Genomic DNA, 17805 nt, shown 5'->3' with positions numbered 1-17805 from the left:
CCATTCTGCAGGATGCTATCCCAGTCATCATTTCATCTCTGTATGTCAGTAAAGGACTAGATGTATTTATTTATGATTTCAAGCCATTATTTTATAACTGTTTCTTGTGGCACTTGGGAGAGTTGCTTCTTGTTGTGTTTCTTTGATCTGAGCAAGACTCTGGCCTGTCAGATGAAGTGACTTTGCTGAGTTGATGACTTTGATAATGTGTTGTGTTGGTGCTGCTTGTTGAATCTGGAAGATTTCATATTCTGAAGTGACAGCAGTTCTCAACAGCATGAGAGCAATGTACATCTGCTTTCCTAGCTTGAACCTCATTTCCAAATTATATCTCTGCAAATGAAGTAACATCTTTTGCAGACGCTTTGGGGCAAACAGAAGCTGTCTCCAAAAGATATTTTGAAGTTACTTGTGGTCAGAGTTGACCATCACTTTCTCTCTCCCAGAGACTAACTAAAATGTTCAAGGAAAGACAGTGGTCAAGCATGCTCTCAATCTGTGCATAGTGTCAGTCTGTTTGCATGAATGCTCTAGACGTGCATGCTGTGCAAGGGTTCCTCTGAGACCTGTTTCCCACAGTCGTCACATTACAGGGTGACTTTGATGTTGACATTGTAATTCCCCAGCACTGGCATTGTCATCACTACTTGTTTTGACAAGTGAAATCTGCTTTTTGTTCTGTGTCCCAATATCATTGAACAACCTTTGCAGTGTGCTTCCGTAGAGATTCACAGCTTGGTCCTTGGACCTTATCAGGATCATGATGAAGTCCTTTCATTGTCAGGACATGGCTATGTACTTCAGCCATCTTCCATTGAGGTTTTTGTTTGTTTAGCTTCCAGCTCATCTGGCAAGCTCTCTAGCAATCTCACTAGACCCTGATCGTAGCCTATAACACTTCTTCTATTGTAACTCCATATCTACAGGCTAGCAGATCATCTAAGATTGCTTCCACTTCTGCAAGATCATTGGCTATCACATGCTGTTTGCACTGATGTCTTCCTGGAGCTGTAGAAATGCCACCTGGCATGTGCAACTATCTGTACCTCCCAAATCTCCTCTTCGTCTTTCAGGCTAGACATGGGGGCAGTTGGAACTCTCCTCAAAAGATGCTGAGTTGATCTCATGCTGTCATCTACTTCAATATGATGTTCACCAGGAAGCCATCCAAGACCTATGAAAACATCTTTAATTTGTCAGGGTCTGTTAAGCAATCAGTAGCTTGGTACTGTGCAAAATGTTGCAAATCTCAGGGTGATCTGTTTTAAGCTCCTGACTTGTTTCAGCTGAGATAATTTTGCTGATGTCTGCTACTTGGAGCTGTGGCTCCTTTCTTCCCATTGCATTGAGCCCTCTGCTTCATTTGTCCTGTTGGGGTGAGCATCATTTAATATAGCCTCAACTGTATCCATGATGACTTAATTTTTGGACCACCATCTTGAACAACTTCGCACTGGTCTGCAAAGCTCATGATGTTGCACTGAGCACTGGTGACACTTCAAATTAAATTGCTGCTATCTTTCTACAGTTATCATTGCAGTTGTCCGTCTGTCCTTTTCCTTTAGTGATTTGTGCTTGGAAAGCCTGGACTGCCTCTCAACATAGTGCAAAGTCTCATCAGTTTTCCTATCTGTTCAGTTGATGAACTATCTCAGAGCTTCTGCACGTGTCAGTAGTTTTTTTGAGAATAGGTTTCTCTTCTCTCAGCAGGCATGCTCTTTTGGTGGGACCTGTTGTTTCTAAGACAATACTATCTCTTATTAGATCATCCTTTAGTTGCCTAAATCTTCAAAGTTCATCTAGACATCTCCATGCAGTCACATGCTGACAAATATTCTCCACCTCTTCCTGAGCTCCGATGCTAAACACACAGCACTTGAAAACAACATTACTGAAGTATACAAAGTTTTTTTTTGGTTTACTTTATTCCAATCCAATCAAGTCAAATTAAAGCCAATTCAGAGTCCCAACAAGTTGGGACATCCCCGATCCAAGCTGACAAGACAGGGCTCTCACCACCTGTCTTGGGCTTGATCTACATGATCCAAGCTGATTGGTTTAGGTGAAACTCCTCCTCTAAGGTTTGATCTAATTTGCATCTTAGCCAAAAGGCCGAGATGCCACTTTAAAAAATTGCTTCAAGTGAAGCTGAAATGTAACCTAATGACTTCAACCAAGTGTAGCATGTCAATACTACACTTGAACTTAGCCGAAGTGGCCTTCAATGCCTCAAATTTCACAATTCTGGCTTTCCTTCTCCTCAGCAAGTCTGGGGTGCAGTACACCTTGTAGCACATTTTGCGTGCATTAATAACATAATTAATAACAGTTATTCTTATTTGTTCTGATTTCTTAATCAATTCTGTGGCAATTTCATAATTCTGCCATTGAGACTGGAAGAATTTCTAATCCAATCTCAATCCCCCTTCATATCCAAAGGTATAGATACTGGAATATTCAAAGTTACGCTGACCAGCAGTGGATGTCCTGTACAAAGTTGCAAACTGCTGAAGTTTGATTACATGCTATTTAATCGCTGTTTATGTATTTCAGTTTCATTAAAATCTTTTTAACTTGAAAATGGCGTAGCTTTAGTTTCCTCCAGTACAAATATTGATTTGTTGCACATCATGGATGGAGCTCTGAGTTGGATGTGATGTTTGTTACTTCTAAGTTGCACAGTCATTTAGGTGTAGTAAGCGTAGAAATTCTCTTGAGATTTAATTTCACTATGCGTTTCAGTTGTATTATTCAGACATAAGTCCCGTCGTATAGCATAATGTACAGCCCCATGACAGAATTCCCTATAGTTCCTTACGTTTTCAAGTGTAAGTATGTGGAGACTGAAGTTGATTCCTTTTGCAGTGGGATTGCTTGCAGTCTTTGATTCAGGAATATAGGGCAACAGGATCGTGTGCAGATTTAATTATGTTCTTGATTGTTTCATAAGTTCCGGAAAACATTTATACAAGGGTACTTGAACTGATCATTTATTACCATGAAATTTTGTTTTATTTGTTCATGAGATGTGGTTGTTGTTGGCTGGGCCAGCATTTGTTGCCCATCCTTGAGAGCATTTAGGAATCAACCACGTTGGTGTGAATCTGGAGTCACTTGTAGGCTAGATCAGATAAGGATGACAGATTTCCTTCCCTAGAGGACATTAGTGAGCTATATAGGTTTTTACAGCAATTGACAATGGTTTCGTGGTCATCATTAGACTTTTAAGTCCAGATTTTTTTAAATCTAGAATTCAAATTTTACCATTTGCCATGGTGGGATTCATATGCAGGCCTCCGAAGCATTACCCTGGGTCTCTGAATTACAAGACCAGGACAATATCACTGCACCTCTGCTTCCAATAATATTAGGAAAAGTGGAATGACCCAGTACATAGCCTAACACAGAGTCCACACACGTAATGTTCAACTTCCCTGCTCTCCTCAGCACTATCACCATCTCTATAAATTGTGTTAAGTTTGTTACACATAATGAAAATTTTTTTTTAAAAACGGTGTTCTAGCCCCAGAGAAGTTTTTTTTATTTTCCTTCATACTATGTTTACAGGTAGTTTTAAATCGGGTGCAAAGACAGAGGGACCTGGGAGTGTATGTGCACAGATGTTGAATGTGATAGAGAAGATTAAGCAAACGAATAAGTTACACGGGATCCTGGACTTTATAAATAGGCATTTGGGACAAAAGTCCAGGAGGTTATGGTGAACCTTTATAAAATACTGGTTTGGCCCCCATGGGAATATTGCATCCAATTTTAGCACCATGCTTTAGGAAAGATGATGTGGATGTGCCGGCGTTGGACTGGGGTAAACACAGTAAAAAGTCTGAACACCAGGTTTTAGTCCAACCGATTTATTTGATAGTAAACTCACAAGCTTTCGAGGGGACTCCCTCTTCATCAGGTGAATGGAGAGTTCTGGCCTCGGACAGAGCATATAAAGCACAGACAGTTTAGAGATTACTGATTAGAATGCGAATCTTCACACCTAACCTGCTGTTCAAGTCCTAAAGTGGCCGACAATGTGTGTGGAAGGAGCACTGATCACAGGTTAAAGAGATGTGTATTGTCTCCAGACGGCACAGTGAGTGAGGTTTTGCAAACCCAGGCAAGTCACGGGGGTTACAGATAGTGCGACATGAACCCAAGAAGTCAGACATAGGAAAGATGTGCAAGCATTAGAGAGGGAGCAGAAAGGACTTGTGCGAATAGCTGTAGGGATGAAGGACTTCAGTTGCTCAGTTAGATTGTGGAAGCTGTGGCTGTTCCCCTTCGAGAAGTGACGGTTAAGTCTGGGGACAGAGTAGATAGGGAGAAACTGGTCCCATTAGTGGAAGGGTTGTGAACTCGTGGGCACCAGTTTACTGTTGTTGGCAAAGGTGAATAAGGAAAAATGTTTACAGGGTGAGTGGTTTGGATTTGGAATTCGCTGCTCAAAAGTGGAAACGGCATATTCCATTGTAGCTTTCAAAAAGGAATCGATGCATGTCTTTATAATTGCAGACCCCTGCTTCATTATTCTGTTGGACCTCATCACTTTGTGTGTATGTATGCCTGTGTGTTTATATTTTTCCCTGCCCCTCAGTTCTTAAAATTTCAGATAGGAAAGTTTGGGCTGTGAGCATCTTAGATGTTGCTGGTCTTCCCTCCATTGATGTGAAAATGATATGTTGTTAATGGGTACAAAAATGTGGAAGAATCCCATTCATGAATATTGATCTGTGCAAAAAATGTGACTTCAATCTGTGATGTAAGTGTTCAGCTTTGGAGCAAATAACATTTTGATATTAGCAAGTGCATGGAAAAGCATCAGTGCCCTACTAATCTGTGACCAACTGGGTGTGATTTTGGAGTAGTTTGACCAGCATACGTTCATATTTGTCACTATGCTACCTAGAATGAAGTTGACTTGGTGAAATAATATTTCAGATACCTACAGAGATCTACCAAGTTTGACATTTTTCACCTCTGTGTATAAGTCCTAGATGGTGAACATAGGAAATTGTCGGGATTGATTAATCCTGAACCTGTCTTCACACAATATACACATTGCACTTCAGCACAGATTATTGGACAGTGATTATCCCCCTGGCCTTTAAATGCAGTCACAATCCAATGTTTCATCAGCTCTTGCTGAGATTAGCAAACCAAGCACAAGCTACAGACTGGAGCTGGAACTTTCCTGATCTTTGATTCGGTAACACTTTCTATGATGTAATATCCATTTAGCTATTGGGAGTGTCTAAATTAAACTTACTTGATTTGGAATTTAGTCAGTAAAATACATTGATGTAATGATGGGTATACTAGAGGGTTTAAGAAACATAAGAAACATAAGAAATAGGAGCAGGAGTAGGCCATCTAGCCCTTCGAGCCTGCCCCGCCATTCAATAAGATCATGGCTGATCTGTCGTGTCTCAGTTCCACCTTCCCGCCCTCTCCCCATAACCCTTAATCCCCTCGCCTATCAAAAACCTATCAACCCGCGTCTTAAATATATTTAGCGAGGCAGCCTCCACCACTTCAACGGGCAGAGAATTCCAGAGATTCACTACCCTTTGAGTGAAGAAGTTCCTCCTCAACTCCGTTATAAACTGCCCCCCCTTTATCTTGAGGCTGTGCCCTCTAGTCCTACTGTCCTTTCTGAGCGGGAAGAGCCTCTCCACCTCTAATCTGCTTATTTTACTTTCTTCTGAGCATAGTTAAGTCTTCCTGTACTCAAAAAGCCTACTGAACATTAGTGCACTCTAATCAGTTCTTTCCCAGAAACTCAAAATCATAGAGCTGAATTTTATGTGGAGGTGTTGGTCGCACTCCCATCAGAAATGTTTGTGGGTATAACTTTCCATAGGGCGATGTTAATGTTTTTGGTTTATCCTACATTGCCAATGACATTAGAGTAGATGCCCTTTCTCTCAATTAGGGAGTGATTCTGGCGTGGAGGAGCTCAAAAAGCATGGAAATAGAATTAAAACATAAGCTTTGGAAAGAAGCTGTGCAAGAAGAGGATGGATCAGAGAAATATTGAGTCTAATGAATATGATTTAAAATGAGCTATTTTTGTGAAATTAATGCAGAGAAATTGGGATTTTTTTCAATAGTTCTGCGATTTAAAGCTGATCAGCATTGATAGACATAGTAATAAGGGGTCCTCAGTCAGTTTTAAAAAATGCTATATTGTTGTTGGAGGAAATGTGGACCTGAAAAGGAGGGTACTGTTTCCTGATCCTTTCGGCAATGAATTTGTTGACTTGTAGTGGTATCTAGTAGAGTACAAGGGCATGAGGAAGTTTTATTAATGTCACACCACTGCAGAGCTCTATTGCTGTGGCTAATAAGTACTAATTTGGTCAGGAGATATATTTAGCTGACTGTGAAGTGTGTTTGTATTGGACTGTGTAATCGGATACCGTTCATCGCCTTGTGACTAGACTCTTTGTACACTGTGTCAACGTTAAAATGTTCAGTTTGGTCTAACAGTGACAAGTACTGTACATATTTCAGACCTATTACAGGATACTGACAGTTATTAATCCAACTAGTAATTCACAGCTTGTGTGGCCTAGTTGCTGTTTAAAAGTTCATTGCAGTGGTTATCTATGGTGCTGCTTTTAGTTGCAGCAAGTGTGTTTCTGTTAGTTATACTGAAATCCAACCTTTTGATGAAGATCACATGACTGTAGCTGTAGAACTGAATGAATCCTAGTACAATAAATGGATCCATTATTGCTATTAATCTTCCTTGTTTTTGGATATATAGACTTCTAATTCAGTCTCTCAGAGTTGAGCCAAAGTTGTGATCTTCAGGGCAGTATTGAGAGTGCTACATTGTCAGATGGGATATCAAGCTAAATCCCTGTTTCTTTGTTTGAGTGATGCTAGTGAAATCTTTGAAGAAGATAAGGGTGTAGTCAACATCCTTCCAACAATCTTAACACCATTAAGTGATAACTTGCCTATTCTGCAGTTTGTGGGATGGTTACTGGCATATTTGCTGAAATGCAGTTGTAACTACTGTTCAAAAAAAATTATTGTGTATGAACCTCTGAGACATGATGAGGTATTATGTAAGTATATATCCCTGTTGCATTCCCTATTTTCTATTATTCTCTGCCTGATAAGATGGGCTTGAATGAAATTTCATAATTGTACCTGCCTTTCAGACCTGGTTTAAAAAAAAATGTTTTTTTACATATAACATTTGTACATGCTATTTTCTGACCACATTAATAACAATAAGCCAGGTGCAAAATTCCTGCTCTCTATTCCTTTATATCCTTACTTTCTGCTGCTCTTCCTTCCTCCCATATAAAAAAATCATTAAACTGGAACACTGCTGGCTTTTAATTTCAGTTTTGTACATCCTCAGTTTCATACATCCTCATTTTCATAGTAATTCTGCATTATGATTGCCCTGTTCTGTAGCATGTGTTCTAAGTGAAGAGAGTATTTTCAGATTGACAAACCATAGGTGATGTGATTGTTGTTTATTTTCTTGATGTTGTTAAGTTTAGGTGTATTACGTTGACTTGCTTTTGAACATGCAAAACTGACCTGAAATTGATCAGTTATTTAAAAGCAAGCTGCAGTTTTTATTTTTGGGCTACAGAGATCAATAAAGGCCTGACTATCTCTGGCTTCCCCACTGATAATGGAACAAATTGGCCAGAAAATACTGTACAGTATAACCATTTATGCTGAATGACCTACTCTAACTGTGACGTGAATGGAATTTTGGAGAACAGTCACTGTTCAGTTTTCTAAATTATCACAGTGTTTTGTGTTCTCTTAACTTTGTTTGATAACAGCGTATTTGAGTATAAAAACTTCCTCTGGTTAAATTTCTTGCAATACACTAACTTGTTTGTAAAATTGTGTTCGTTATTTGAGGCAAAGATGATCATGTTCATCAACTATAGTGTTTGGTGGGGTTCTGGTGCAATGTAGGTGATTGATTGCACTAGGATGCTGCAGGCCATTGAGTTTTGGGCAAGTTGCTGACGTGGGATTTCCTCTTCTCATGCTTCCTTTCTGCTTCTGACATGCACTTGATTTCGAAGGAGTCCTCACTTTTTTTGGTTGCGCCAGGTGTAGCGATCCTGAGCAATTTCTCTCAGGATTAATTCGATATGAAAATTCCTAGTCAGTCATTTGAGGTGCGTTTTCTAATTGTGGACAAAAGGCCATGATATTAAAAGTTTAATTATGTCAATTCTCAGTTTGCTTGTAAAATAATTGATATAAATATGAATTTTTGGTTTGTAATCCATTTGGTAGGGCTTCCTGACACTCTGAAATCTGTAACTGAACTGAACACTTTGTACTATGCTGCTTTCATGGATACCTTTGAGGTGACTTTCTTTTCACCAGAAGTCAGATACACCAGCAGGAAATAGAGAAACAGGTTGCTGAAATACTAAGAAACCGCAAAGGCTACCATTTCCCCTTCATTGGCTTATTGCTGCCCTGGCAGCTGTAGAAACTTTTTAAAATAGTAGCATGCTTTTTATAGGTCTTGCTGCAACTGTACAGGGCACTGGTGAGGCCGCAACTGGAGTACTCTGTGCAGTTTTGGTCACCGCATTTGCGAAAGGATATATTGGCCTTGGAGGGAGTACAGAGAAGGTTCACTAGGCTGATACCAGAGATGAGGAGGTTAGCTTATGAAGAGAGATTGAATAGACTGGGTCTGACTCGTTGGAGTTTAGAAGGCTGAGGGGGGATCTTATAGAGACATATAAGATAATGAAAGGACTAGATAGGGTAGAGGTAGAGAGATTCTTCCCGCTCAGAAAGGACAGCAGGACTAGAGGGCACAGCCTCAAAATAAGGGGGGGACAGTTTAGATCGGAGTTGATCAAAGGGTGGTGAATCTCTGGAATTCCCTGCCCGTTGATGTGGTGGAGGCTACCTCGCTGAATATATTTAAGTCATGGTTAGATAGGTTTCTGATAGACAAGGGAATTAAGGGTTATGGGGAGAAAGTGGCAAAGTGGAACTGATCCACTTCAGATCAGCCATGATCTTATTGAATGGCAAGGCAGGCTCGAAGGGCTAGATGGCCTATTCCTGCTCCTACTTCTTGTGTTCTTATATAGGCTTAGTGAATTAATTTGTTAATTCCATCTTAATTTCCAAATTTAAAATGGAAAAAAAATTATTTTCCCCAGCCACCCCCAAATATTTCAATTGTAGAGGACCTTAACTGGATATGACATCTGTTTGCATTTCCTCAAGGTCTACCAAGAGCTCGTGGTTATTCCATCCAGGCATACTGCTGAGAAATCACCCCCAAATATTTCAATTGTAGAGGACCTTAACTGGATATGACATCTGTTTGCATTTCCTCAAGGTCTACCAAGAGCTCGTGGTTATTCCATCCAGGCATACTGCTGAGAAATCAAACAAATTTAATGTATCAATGGACTGAGATCTGAGCCACATTTATCTTCAGCTTTAGTCCTATGTCACTGATGGGCTGTGAGCACCTTAAGAACATAAGAAATAGGAGCAAGAGTAGGCCATCTAGCCCTTCAAGCCTGCCCCACCATTCAATAAGATCATGGCTGAAAGTGGATCAGTTCCACTTTCCCGCTTTCTCCCCATAACCCTTAATTCCCTTGTCTTTCAGAAACCTATCTAACCGTGACTTAAATATATTCAGCGAGGTAGCCTCCACCACATCAACGGGCAGAGAATTCCAGAGATTCACCACCCTTTGAGTGAAGAAGTTCCTCCTGAACTCCGATCTAAACTGTCCCCTCCTTATTTTGAGGCTGTGCCCTCTAGTCCTGCTGTCCTTTCTGAGCGGGAAGAATCTCTCTACCTCTACCTTATCTGTCCCCTTCATTATCTTGTAAGTCTCTATAAGATCCCCCCTCAGCCTTCTAAACTCCGAGTACAGACCCAGTCTATTCAATCTCCCTTCATAGGCTAACCCCCTCATCTCCGGTGTCAGCCTAGTGAACCTTCTCTGCACTCCCTCCAAGGCCAATGTATCCTTCCGCAAGTGCGGCAACCAAAACCGCACACAGTACTCCAGCTGTGGCCTCACCAGTACCCTGTACAGTTGCAGCAAGACCTCCCTACTTTTATATTCTATCCCCCTCACTATAAAGGCCAACATTCCATTCACCTTCTTGATCACCTGCTGCACCTCCAGACTGGGTTTTTGCAATTTGTGCACAGGGACCCCCAGGTCCCTCTGCACCGTAGCATGCTGCAGCTTTTCGCCTTTTAAATAATAATCCCTCCTACTATTATTTCTACCAAAGTGGATAACCTCGCACTTGCTAACATTATACTCCATCTGCCAGGTCCTTGCCCACTCACTCAGCCTATCCAGATCTCTCTGCAGACTTGCCATACCGTCCATGCAATTTGCTTTTCCACTCATCTTTGTGTCATCAGCAAATTTCATTACACTACACTCAGCCCCCTCCTCCAGATCATCTATGTAAATGGTAAACAGTTGAGGCCCCAGCACCGATCCCTGCAGCACTCCACTAGTCACCAACTGCCAACCAGAATAGCACCCATTGATTCCGACTCTCTGCTTCCTATTAGACAACCAATCCTCTATCCACGCTAACACCTTACCCTCAACTCTGTGCACCGCAACCTTTTGTGAGGCACCTTATCAAACGCCTTTTGAAAATCTAAGAACACCACATCCACTGGTTGCCCTCTGTCTACCGCACTAGTCACATCCTCATAGAAATCCAATAAATTTGTTAAACACAACTTCCCCTTAACGAATCCTTGCTGCAACCTTGCTGCAGTTGGCTCAAAAATCAGTTAACTCCGATGATTATTCAGCCAACAGTCTGACAAATATTTGATATCCTGGGCTCCTGGAATCCTGGCTGTGGACTTGCGGGTTCTTGGAGCCTTGGAAGAGCACTTTGTTTCTCCTGAGCCTCGTCAAAAGAAAGGAAATTTCTATTTCTTGATCAACCAGCAACATTGTTTATCGGGACCATTGATTTGGTACAACATTTAAGACACAGGATCCACCTACTTAAATATTTTTCACTAGTTGCTTAAGATTTACATATCTGAGGAGCCTAATGCATTTTTGAAGTGAATGCCATGGACAGCTGAAGTTGCCCAAGTTGGTATGTCACCTAATGCAATTCTGGCATGCTTCAAGGATGACAGATTGTACTGCAAAATTCTGATCTTGTGCTGGGAAAATGGCAACCCCTGTCCCCTACCCTTTTTGTATTTTTGAAATCTATTTACAAATCCTGATGTTGTTTTGCATGATTTACTTGGATTAGCAAGGTTTGTTCTTGGAACTGAGGGATGAATCTTGCTTGCTACTGTGAGTAAGAAGCAGCAATAGTTTTGCCTCAGCACACTGTTTTAATAGGAACAAATTTAAACCCTGCCTTATCTCCATTCCATGTTTTGCAGGGTGGGACAAGCATTCATATGGATACCATGGAGACGATGGACATTCCTTCTGCTCTTCAGGTACAGGGCAACCATACGGTCCCACTTTCACCACTGGAGATGTAATTGGGTGCTGTGTAAACCTCATAAATAACACCTGCTTCTACACAAAGAATGGTCACAGCTTAGGTAAGCCGCTATGTACCACTTACAAGCCTGGCAGAATGAAATGTAACTAAGGGACTAAATCACAGTGGGTTTACTTTATGGTTCAAAACAAGTTGGCAATGGAATATCACTTTTTTGCAAGTCATGCTGCATTTTTTCTTTCATTTTCTTTCCAGTAAATATGTCTTTAACTTGCATGAAAAATGCAGGTTATCTATTTGTTGAGTCCTTCACTATTTCTAGTATGAAGATGTAATATAATGAGTATATCCAATGGTACAGTGATTTAAGTGGGTCATGCGCTGCGGTACTAAACTATACAGACTGTGAAATATCAAGTTTAATCCCTGTCTGATGGAATTAAATTGGCTAACTTCAGCCTAAATAGTGGTTATAATATAGTTGGTCTCAGTACACCAGGGGTTGGGCGGGTGGCGGGGGCGGCAGGGGGCGGGGGGGGGTCTCTTGCTATTAATTGCATTTCTATAGATAGAATCTGATGACATCCTTGCACAGTTGTTCCTTTTCTTTTTTCACAATTTTCTTTCATGGGATGTGGGTATCACTGGCAAAGCCAGCATTTGTTCCTCATCTTTGATTGTCCTTTAACGATCTAGCGAGCTACTTAGTTACAGTGGGCAGTTAAGAGTCAGCCTTATTGCTGTGGGTCTGAGTTGCATGTAAGCCAGACTGAAGATGGCACATTTCCTTCTCCAAAGGAGATTATTGGATCAGATGGGTTTTACAATAATCAGTTGTGGTTTTATGGTTACCGTTACTGAGACTAGCAGTTTTTTATTTCAGGTTTTGATTTAAACGGATTTTAAATTCCACCAGTTGCCATGGTAGAATTTGAACCCGTGTCCCCAAAATATTAGCAGTTGGCCTCTAGGTTACTAGTCCAGTCCAATCACTCCTCTTCTTCCTCTCCCTCTCTCTCTCTCTCTCTCTCTCCCCCCCTCCCCCATGAGCCACTGTTCATGGTGTAGGTTCATGCATGAAAAGTGAACACTTCAGCAAGATACTGTAGGATTGACATCATTGCTGTCAGGAGTGGGGAGGTAGAGGGCAGAATATTTTTGAAAGTAAGTATTGGCATTGCTATCACTTGCCCAGCTAAAGTTATAATAGTTTTTGTCTCTCACCCAAGTATTTTACGATAACTTGGGCTTTCCAATCCACAGAAGAAGAAAAATCAACCAGCTGTGCTACCTATGCTAGGAACACATCTCCACTGGGTCACAGATTGGTAGTAGAATTGCTGTTTCTATTTGTGGGCACTTTACAGAGTCACAGGCAGAAGTCAAGTCACTGGCACCCCTGCCAATCAATAAACCATGTTAAACAAAATCTGGATTTTTAATTGATTTTAAACATATAACAGGAACATTCACAACTTTGAACTCTGTCCCTCTTGAACTGTGTAACACTCTGGCACCAATTTCTCGGCTAATAAAAGATCACAGCAAATGTGAGTAGAAATTAGGGAGCAGCAAGTACTTTGATTTGGGTAATCAGGACATTTTAATATTTTAAATTTTCAAACACAAAATTGTGTCTCCATTACTACTAATCAACTAATGTATTAGCAGTTGCTCAAAGACCATGTTAAAGCTACCAAAAAAACATTTATATTGGTATTGCTAATTTCTCCTTGGTTCCTGAATGCAGCATTATGTTGGATGAGGAATTGATGCTTTAAACATCCAAAAAAATTGACCAGATAAAAGGTGGATTTTAAAGAAATTAAGTAAAAATTGTAAGAGAAATAGTCAAATCATACTTGCTTAGTTTGCATTTCAAAATTATATTTTTTAAAAAATCACTGCATATATCTTAGGAGAAAAATGAGGTTCAGTTCTCATAATTCCTATGAACCTGGTACTGAAGGCTCCAGTGAGGGGTCCAGTCTCATGGGCCTTATTTGATTTGTGCTTACTAATTGGGCTGATTCATTCAGGGCAGATTTAGGCTCAGCTGTATTTGAACCCCTTAGTTGAAGCTGATTGGTACCTGAATGGCTGAGTATTTGAAACCGATGCTTGAGTGAGGAGTATTTTACAGCACACCAAAGCTTGATAGAAATCCAGGTTCAGATTGCGTACCATTCCAAAGCAAAGTCAGCACTTCAGGCCACAACACCACCTAAGCTTATGTAGCACGTTTAACATCACAAAACTCTCAAGGCACTTAAGAGTGGTATCAGTAAAAATATTGAGCCTCATAAGGACATATCAGAACAGATGATCTAAAGGTTAATCGGAGTGGTTGGTTTCAAAGAATATCTTAAATGAGACTGGACACCTCGCTGGAGTCTTCACTGCCAGGTTCATAGGAACTTCTAAGTAATTATGAGAACTGAACCTCATGTTTCTCCTGCCTAAGATATATGCAGTGATCTTTTTAAAAAGTACAATTTTGAATTGCAAACTAAACAAGTATGATTTGACTTTATTTCTCTCACAATTTTTACTTAATTTCTTTAAAATCCACCCTTTATCTGGTCAATTTTTTGGGATGTTTAAGGCATCAATTCCTCACCCAACATAACACAACACTGCATTCAGAAACCAAGGAGGAATTAGCAATACTAATGTAAATTTTTTTTTGGTATCTTTAACATTGGTCTTTGAGCAACAGCTAATACATTAGTTGATTTGTAGTAATGCAGACATAATTTAAAAGGGGAGGCAAGATGTTTAGGAGAAAATTTCATAGCTGCAGGCCAAGGCACCTGATAGCACCAGAGATGGAGGAATTTATCATCAGCGATGCATTAATGGCTAGAATTGAAATTGCAGCAATCCAATTGGCTGGTAGGGCTGGAATTGGCTAAAGTGATAAGGAGGAGCAAGGACATGGAGGGATTTGAAAATGAGGATGATGATGATTTTAAAACTGAGGCATTGTCAGACTGGGGGGGGTCAGTGAAGTTCAGCAAGATTTGTTGTATTTACGATATGAGCGACAGAAATTTGTATAAGTGTAAGCTTATGTAGGGTGGAAGATAGGAGGCTGGCCAGGAGTACAATGGATTAGTTTACTTGGGATACTGAAGGCATAGTTGAGCATTTCTGAAGCAGATGAGCTGAGGAAGGGCCAGTATCAAGAAGCATTACAAAGATCCCACTAAAATTCTTAATATCTTACAAACTTAACTGGGCACAGCTGCTGGTGTCATTAAAAAGGGGCATGATCTTTCCACTGCTCCTCTTCACCATTGCTCTTCATGGATGGTTGCGCCACAGGATTGCTGCTGCAGCTGGGACAGGAAGAACTGGCTGTAAGGACGTAAAAAGGTAGGGCTGTAATTTTTTTTTCAGTTGCAATCGTCCCAGCATCACCACTTACCAGAAAATCTGGCCCAGTGTCTCCACTTCTGGAGAAGGGCAGACCTAAAGGACATCAATTTAAGAGAGTCACCAAGAAATTCAGTAAAGAATTTGGAGAAACTTCATTCCCCAACTTGATAAGAATATGAAACTTGCTATCTTAGGAGTGGTTAAGGTGTATTGTTAAGATGCATCTGAGGGGAAGCTGGAGAAGGGAAAGTGGATTTCAATGAGGAAAGATGAGCAACAGCTCGAATGGAGCATAAATGCCGATAGCGACCAGTTGGGTCGAATGACATGTTCCTGCGCTGTATATATTTATCTTTGGATTAATTACAAACACCAAGGTCTTATGTAGCTTGACATGGGCTTCAGGGATTGAAATAATGGTCAAAAAGCAGAATTAACATACAGAGCAAAAAGACAATGACCTTGGTCTTCCCAGTATTTAGTTGGGGGGAAATCAAGGAGTATGACAAATAAGGTACAGTGGAGGAGTTCAATTAATTGATAGTGAGAAAGAGTTGAGTGGCATGGGCATACTTGCAAAACTTAATCTTGTGTATTTGGATGATATTGCCAAGGGGTTACTTGTTAATTAGAAGTAGAAGCAGGAACTGGAGCAAAGATAGATCCTAAGGGATTCTGGAGGTACCAGTGCAGAAGTCAGAAGAGCAACCATTGGAAGTCATTCTCCAGCCATGATTTGATGGATAAGAATGGAACCAAGAAGGAAATTGTACCCAGCAGGACAATGGATTAGGGATATTGGTTGAGGACCGCTTAGTCATCTGTACTGAAGGCTGAAGATTGGTCAAGAAGGACGAGAGAGAATTTATCATGATAGTGTCACAATGCATGTTATTATTGACTTTGACAAGGGTCTTATCAGAATCCCTAAAGGCTAGTTTGGAGTTTTTTCAGTTGACCCAAGTGTTGCTATTTACCAAGGAAACAACTGATGGCATGTTGCCTCTACAGAAACAAGCAACTGCTTTACCATCAATCTGAATTTCTTTGTTTCTGATATAGGGTGGTAATAATGTAATGAATATTTTTGCCAGCTCCTTTCTAATGGAACAACTGTGAACAGTAAATGCATGGTGACTGTAAAGGAATGGCTTCCTTGGTTGAGGGTCTTAAGGCAAGGAAAGTTGTGGAGGCATAGATCAGCCACAATCTAACTGAACGCAGAACAAGCTGAAAGGCCCATTCCTGCTGTGTTCCTTCCATGACTTAGTAAGCTGCTCAAAGTCTCAACTACAATTTTTTTCTTCAAAATATACATATCAGTTTCACAAAGGACAAGAAAATTATAGAGTAGAATTAGAGACAAGCTGTCTTTTTTCCTCTGTCTCGTTTCTTTTGTGATTCAGCAGAACTTTTGGGTTTTCTTTTTTTTTATGTGGACAATTTCTTTCATTGATTGACATGGTAATGAGTTTTTTTTTGCTGAAATATAGTCTTTATTATCATTGTACTCCATTCCAGTCACTGAATGTACTGTGTTGAATCCAAGAAGTGTTGAACACCACATTGTATCTGTTTAGCTTTTGCGCAGCTCCATCTGGTGATTAGGATCAAATAATAGTGCAAACAATGGGATTTTAGCAATGGCTTGTAATAGTATTACAGTACACTTAATGTCTACCTCAAAAGATCCTTAATTTCAGCATCCAAGCTCAGAAATTTCTTCTTCTTCCAGCAAGTCTATTCAATAAACTTTTCCTTTGCATAAAGGAACAGAGTCTGTGGCAGAGATCTAAGAGGATAGCTACTACCTTCCAATTATTAAATTGGAGGATATTTCTTATTCAGTTCCTGGATGTCAAATAAGTGACTTGATTAATGATAGTGGTGGGATTGAAGGATGTGATGGTGAGGTAGAGCTGGATGTTGCCAGCATTCATGTGGAACCTGCCTTGTTTTCAGATGATATTTCCAAGGAACAGCATGAATATGTGAAATAGAAGGAGTTAGGATCGATCCTTGGGGGAACACCAGGGGTAATGGTACAGGGGCAGCACAATAATTACAGCACCATGGACCAGGGTTCCATTCCATCCTTGAATGACTGTTGGAGTTTGCACTTTCTCCCTGTGTCTGCGTGGGTTTCCTCCCATTGTCTACAGATTTGCAGGTTCGGTGGATATGCCATGCTAAATTGCCCCTTAGTGTCCAACAACATGTAGGTCAGATGGATTAGCTGTGAGGTTACAGGGATGGTGTGGGGGAGTGAGTCTTGGGTAACGTTCTCTGAGTCAGTGCAAACCTGAAAGGCCAAATGGCCTCCTTTGGCAATGTAGGGATTTTGTGGAAGCAAAAGGAGATTCCATTGCACAAGATTTCTTGGTTGTGATTAGATAGATGAGAATGGAACAAGGTGAGTGTAGTCTCACCTACCTGTCTGAGTGTGGAGAAACATTGTAGAAGAGTAATGCAGTCTACTGTGTTAAAGACTTGCACACAAATCGAGAAAGATGAAGAGGGATAGTTTAGTGGAAATAACATTGAGGTGATGGAAGGTGATCCTTGTAAACTAAATGAGCTTAGAGCACGCACGAAGAGAGAGGGAGAGAAACTTGAGAAAGATCTGAATTCAAGATGAATACTCCTTGTATTCCATATGTGAATATCCATAAGCATAGTGAAACATTTCTCATACTTAAGGGTACAGATACTAAGGGGCTGTCACCCAGAGTTACTATTTCATTGTCTGCTCTAAATCAGTTATCCTCCAACGTTCTAATTGGTCAACCTCCTGCATTTTCCTCTTGATAGTTCAGTAGCCCAGAGTTATATGGGAGAAATAGTCTTGTCTTGGAACGTGTATCAAAAGTTGTGTTGTAAAACTGTTAAGGACACTTGATTTACTTAAGGAACGGCAATACTT

At 40.5% G+C, this 17805-nt stretch overlaps 1 protein-coding gene across 3 annotated transcripts in view; it reads left to right on the top strand.

Moving 5' to 3' along the window:
- ranbp10 (RAN binding protein 10) overlaps window positions 1–17805 on the top strand; it is a 140429-nt gene that overhangs the window by 85530 nt on the left and 37094 nt on the right. For 2 of the 3 annotated variants that reach the window (XM_080187071.1, XM_080187070.1), the window contains exon 4: window positions 11434–11601. In XM_080187071.1, the coding sequence (XP_080043197.1) occupies window positions 11434–11601 (168 nt within the window). The remainder of the gene's footprint in view (window positions 1–11433; window positions 11602–17805) is intronic. The other variant, XM_080187072.1, reaches the window with a different exon arrangement.

Source organism: Carcharhinus amblyrhynchos, chromosome 4 (genome assembly GCF_965287045.1).
Source record: "Carcharhinus amblyrhynchos chromosome 4, sCarAmb.v2.hapA, whole genome shotgun sequence".
Classification (NCBI taxonomy): domain Eukaryota; kingdom Metazoa; phylum Chordata; class Chondrichthyes; order Carcharhiniformes; family Carcharhinidae; genus Carcharhinus; species Carcharhinus amblyrhynchos.
The sequence above is the reverse complement of the archived record's forward strand: the minus strand, read 5'-3'. Positions and strand labels throughout refer to the sequence as shown.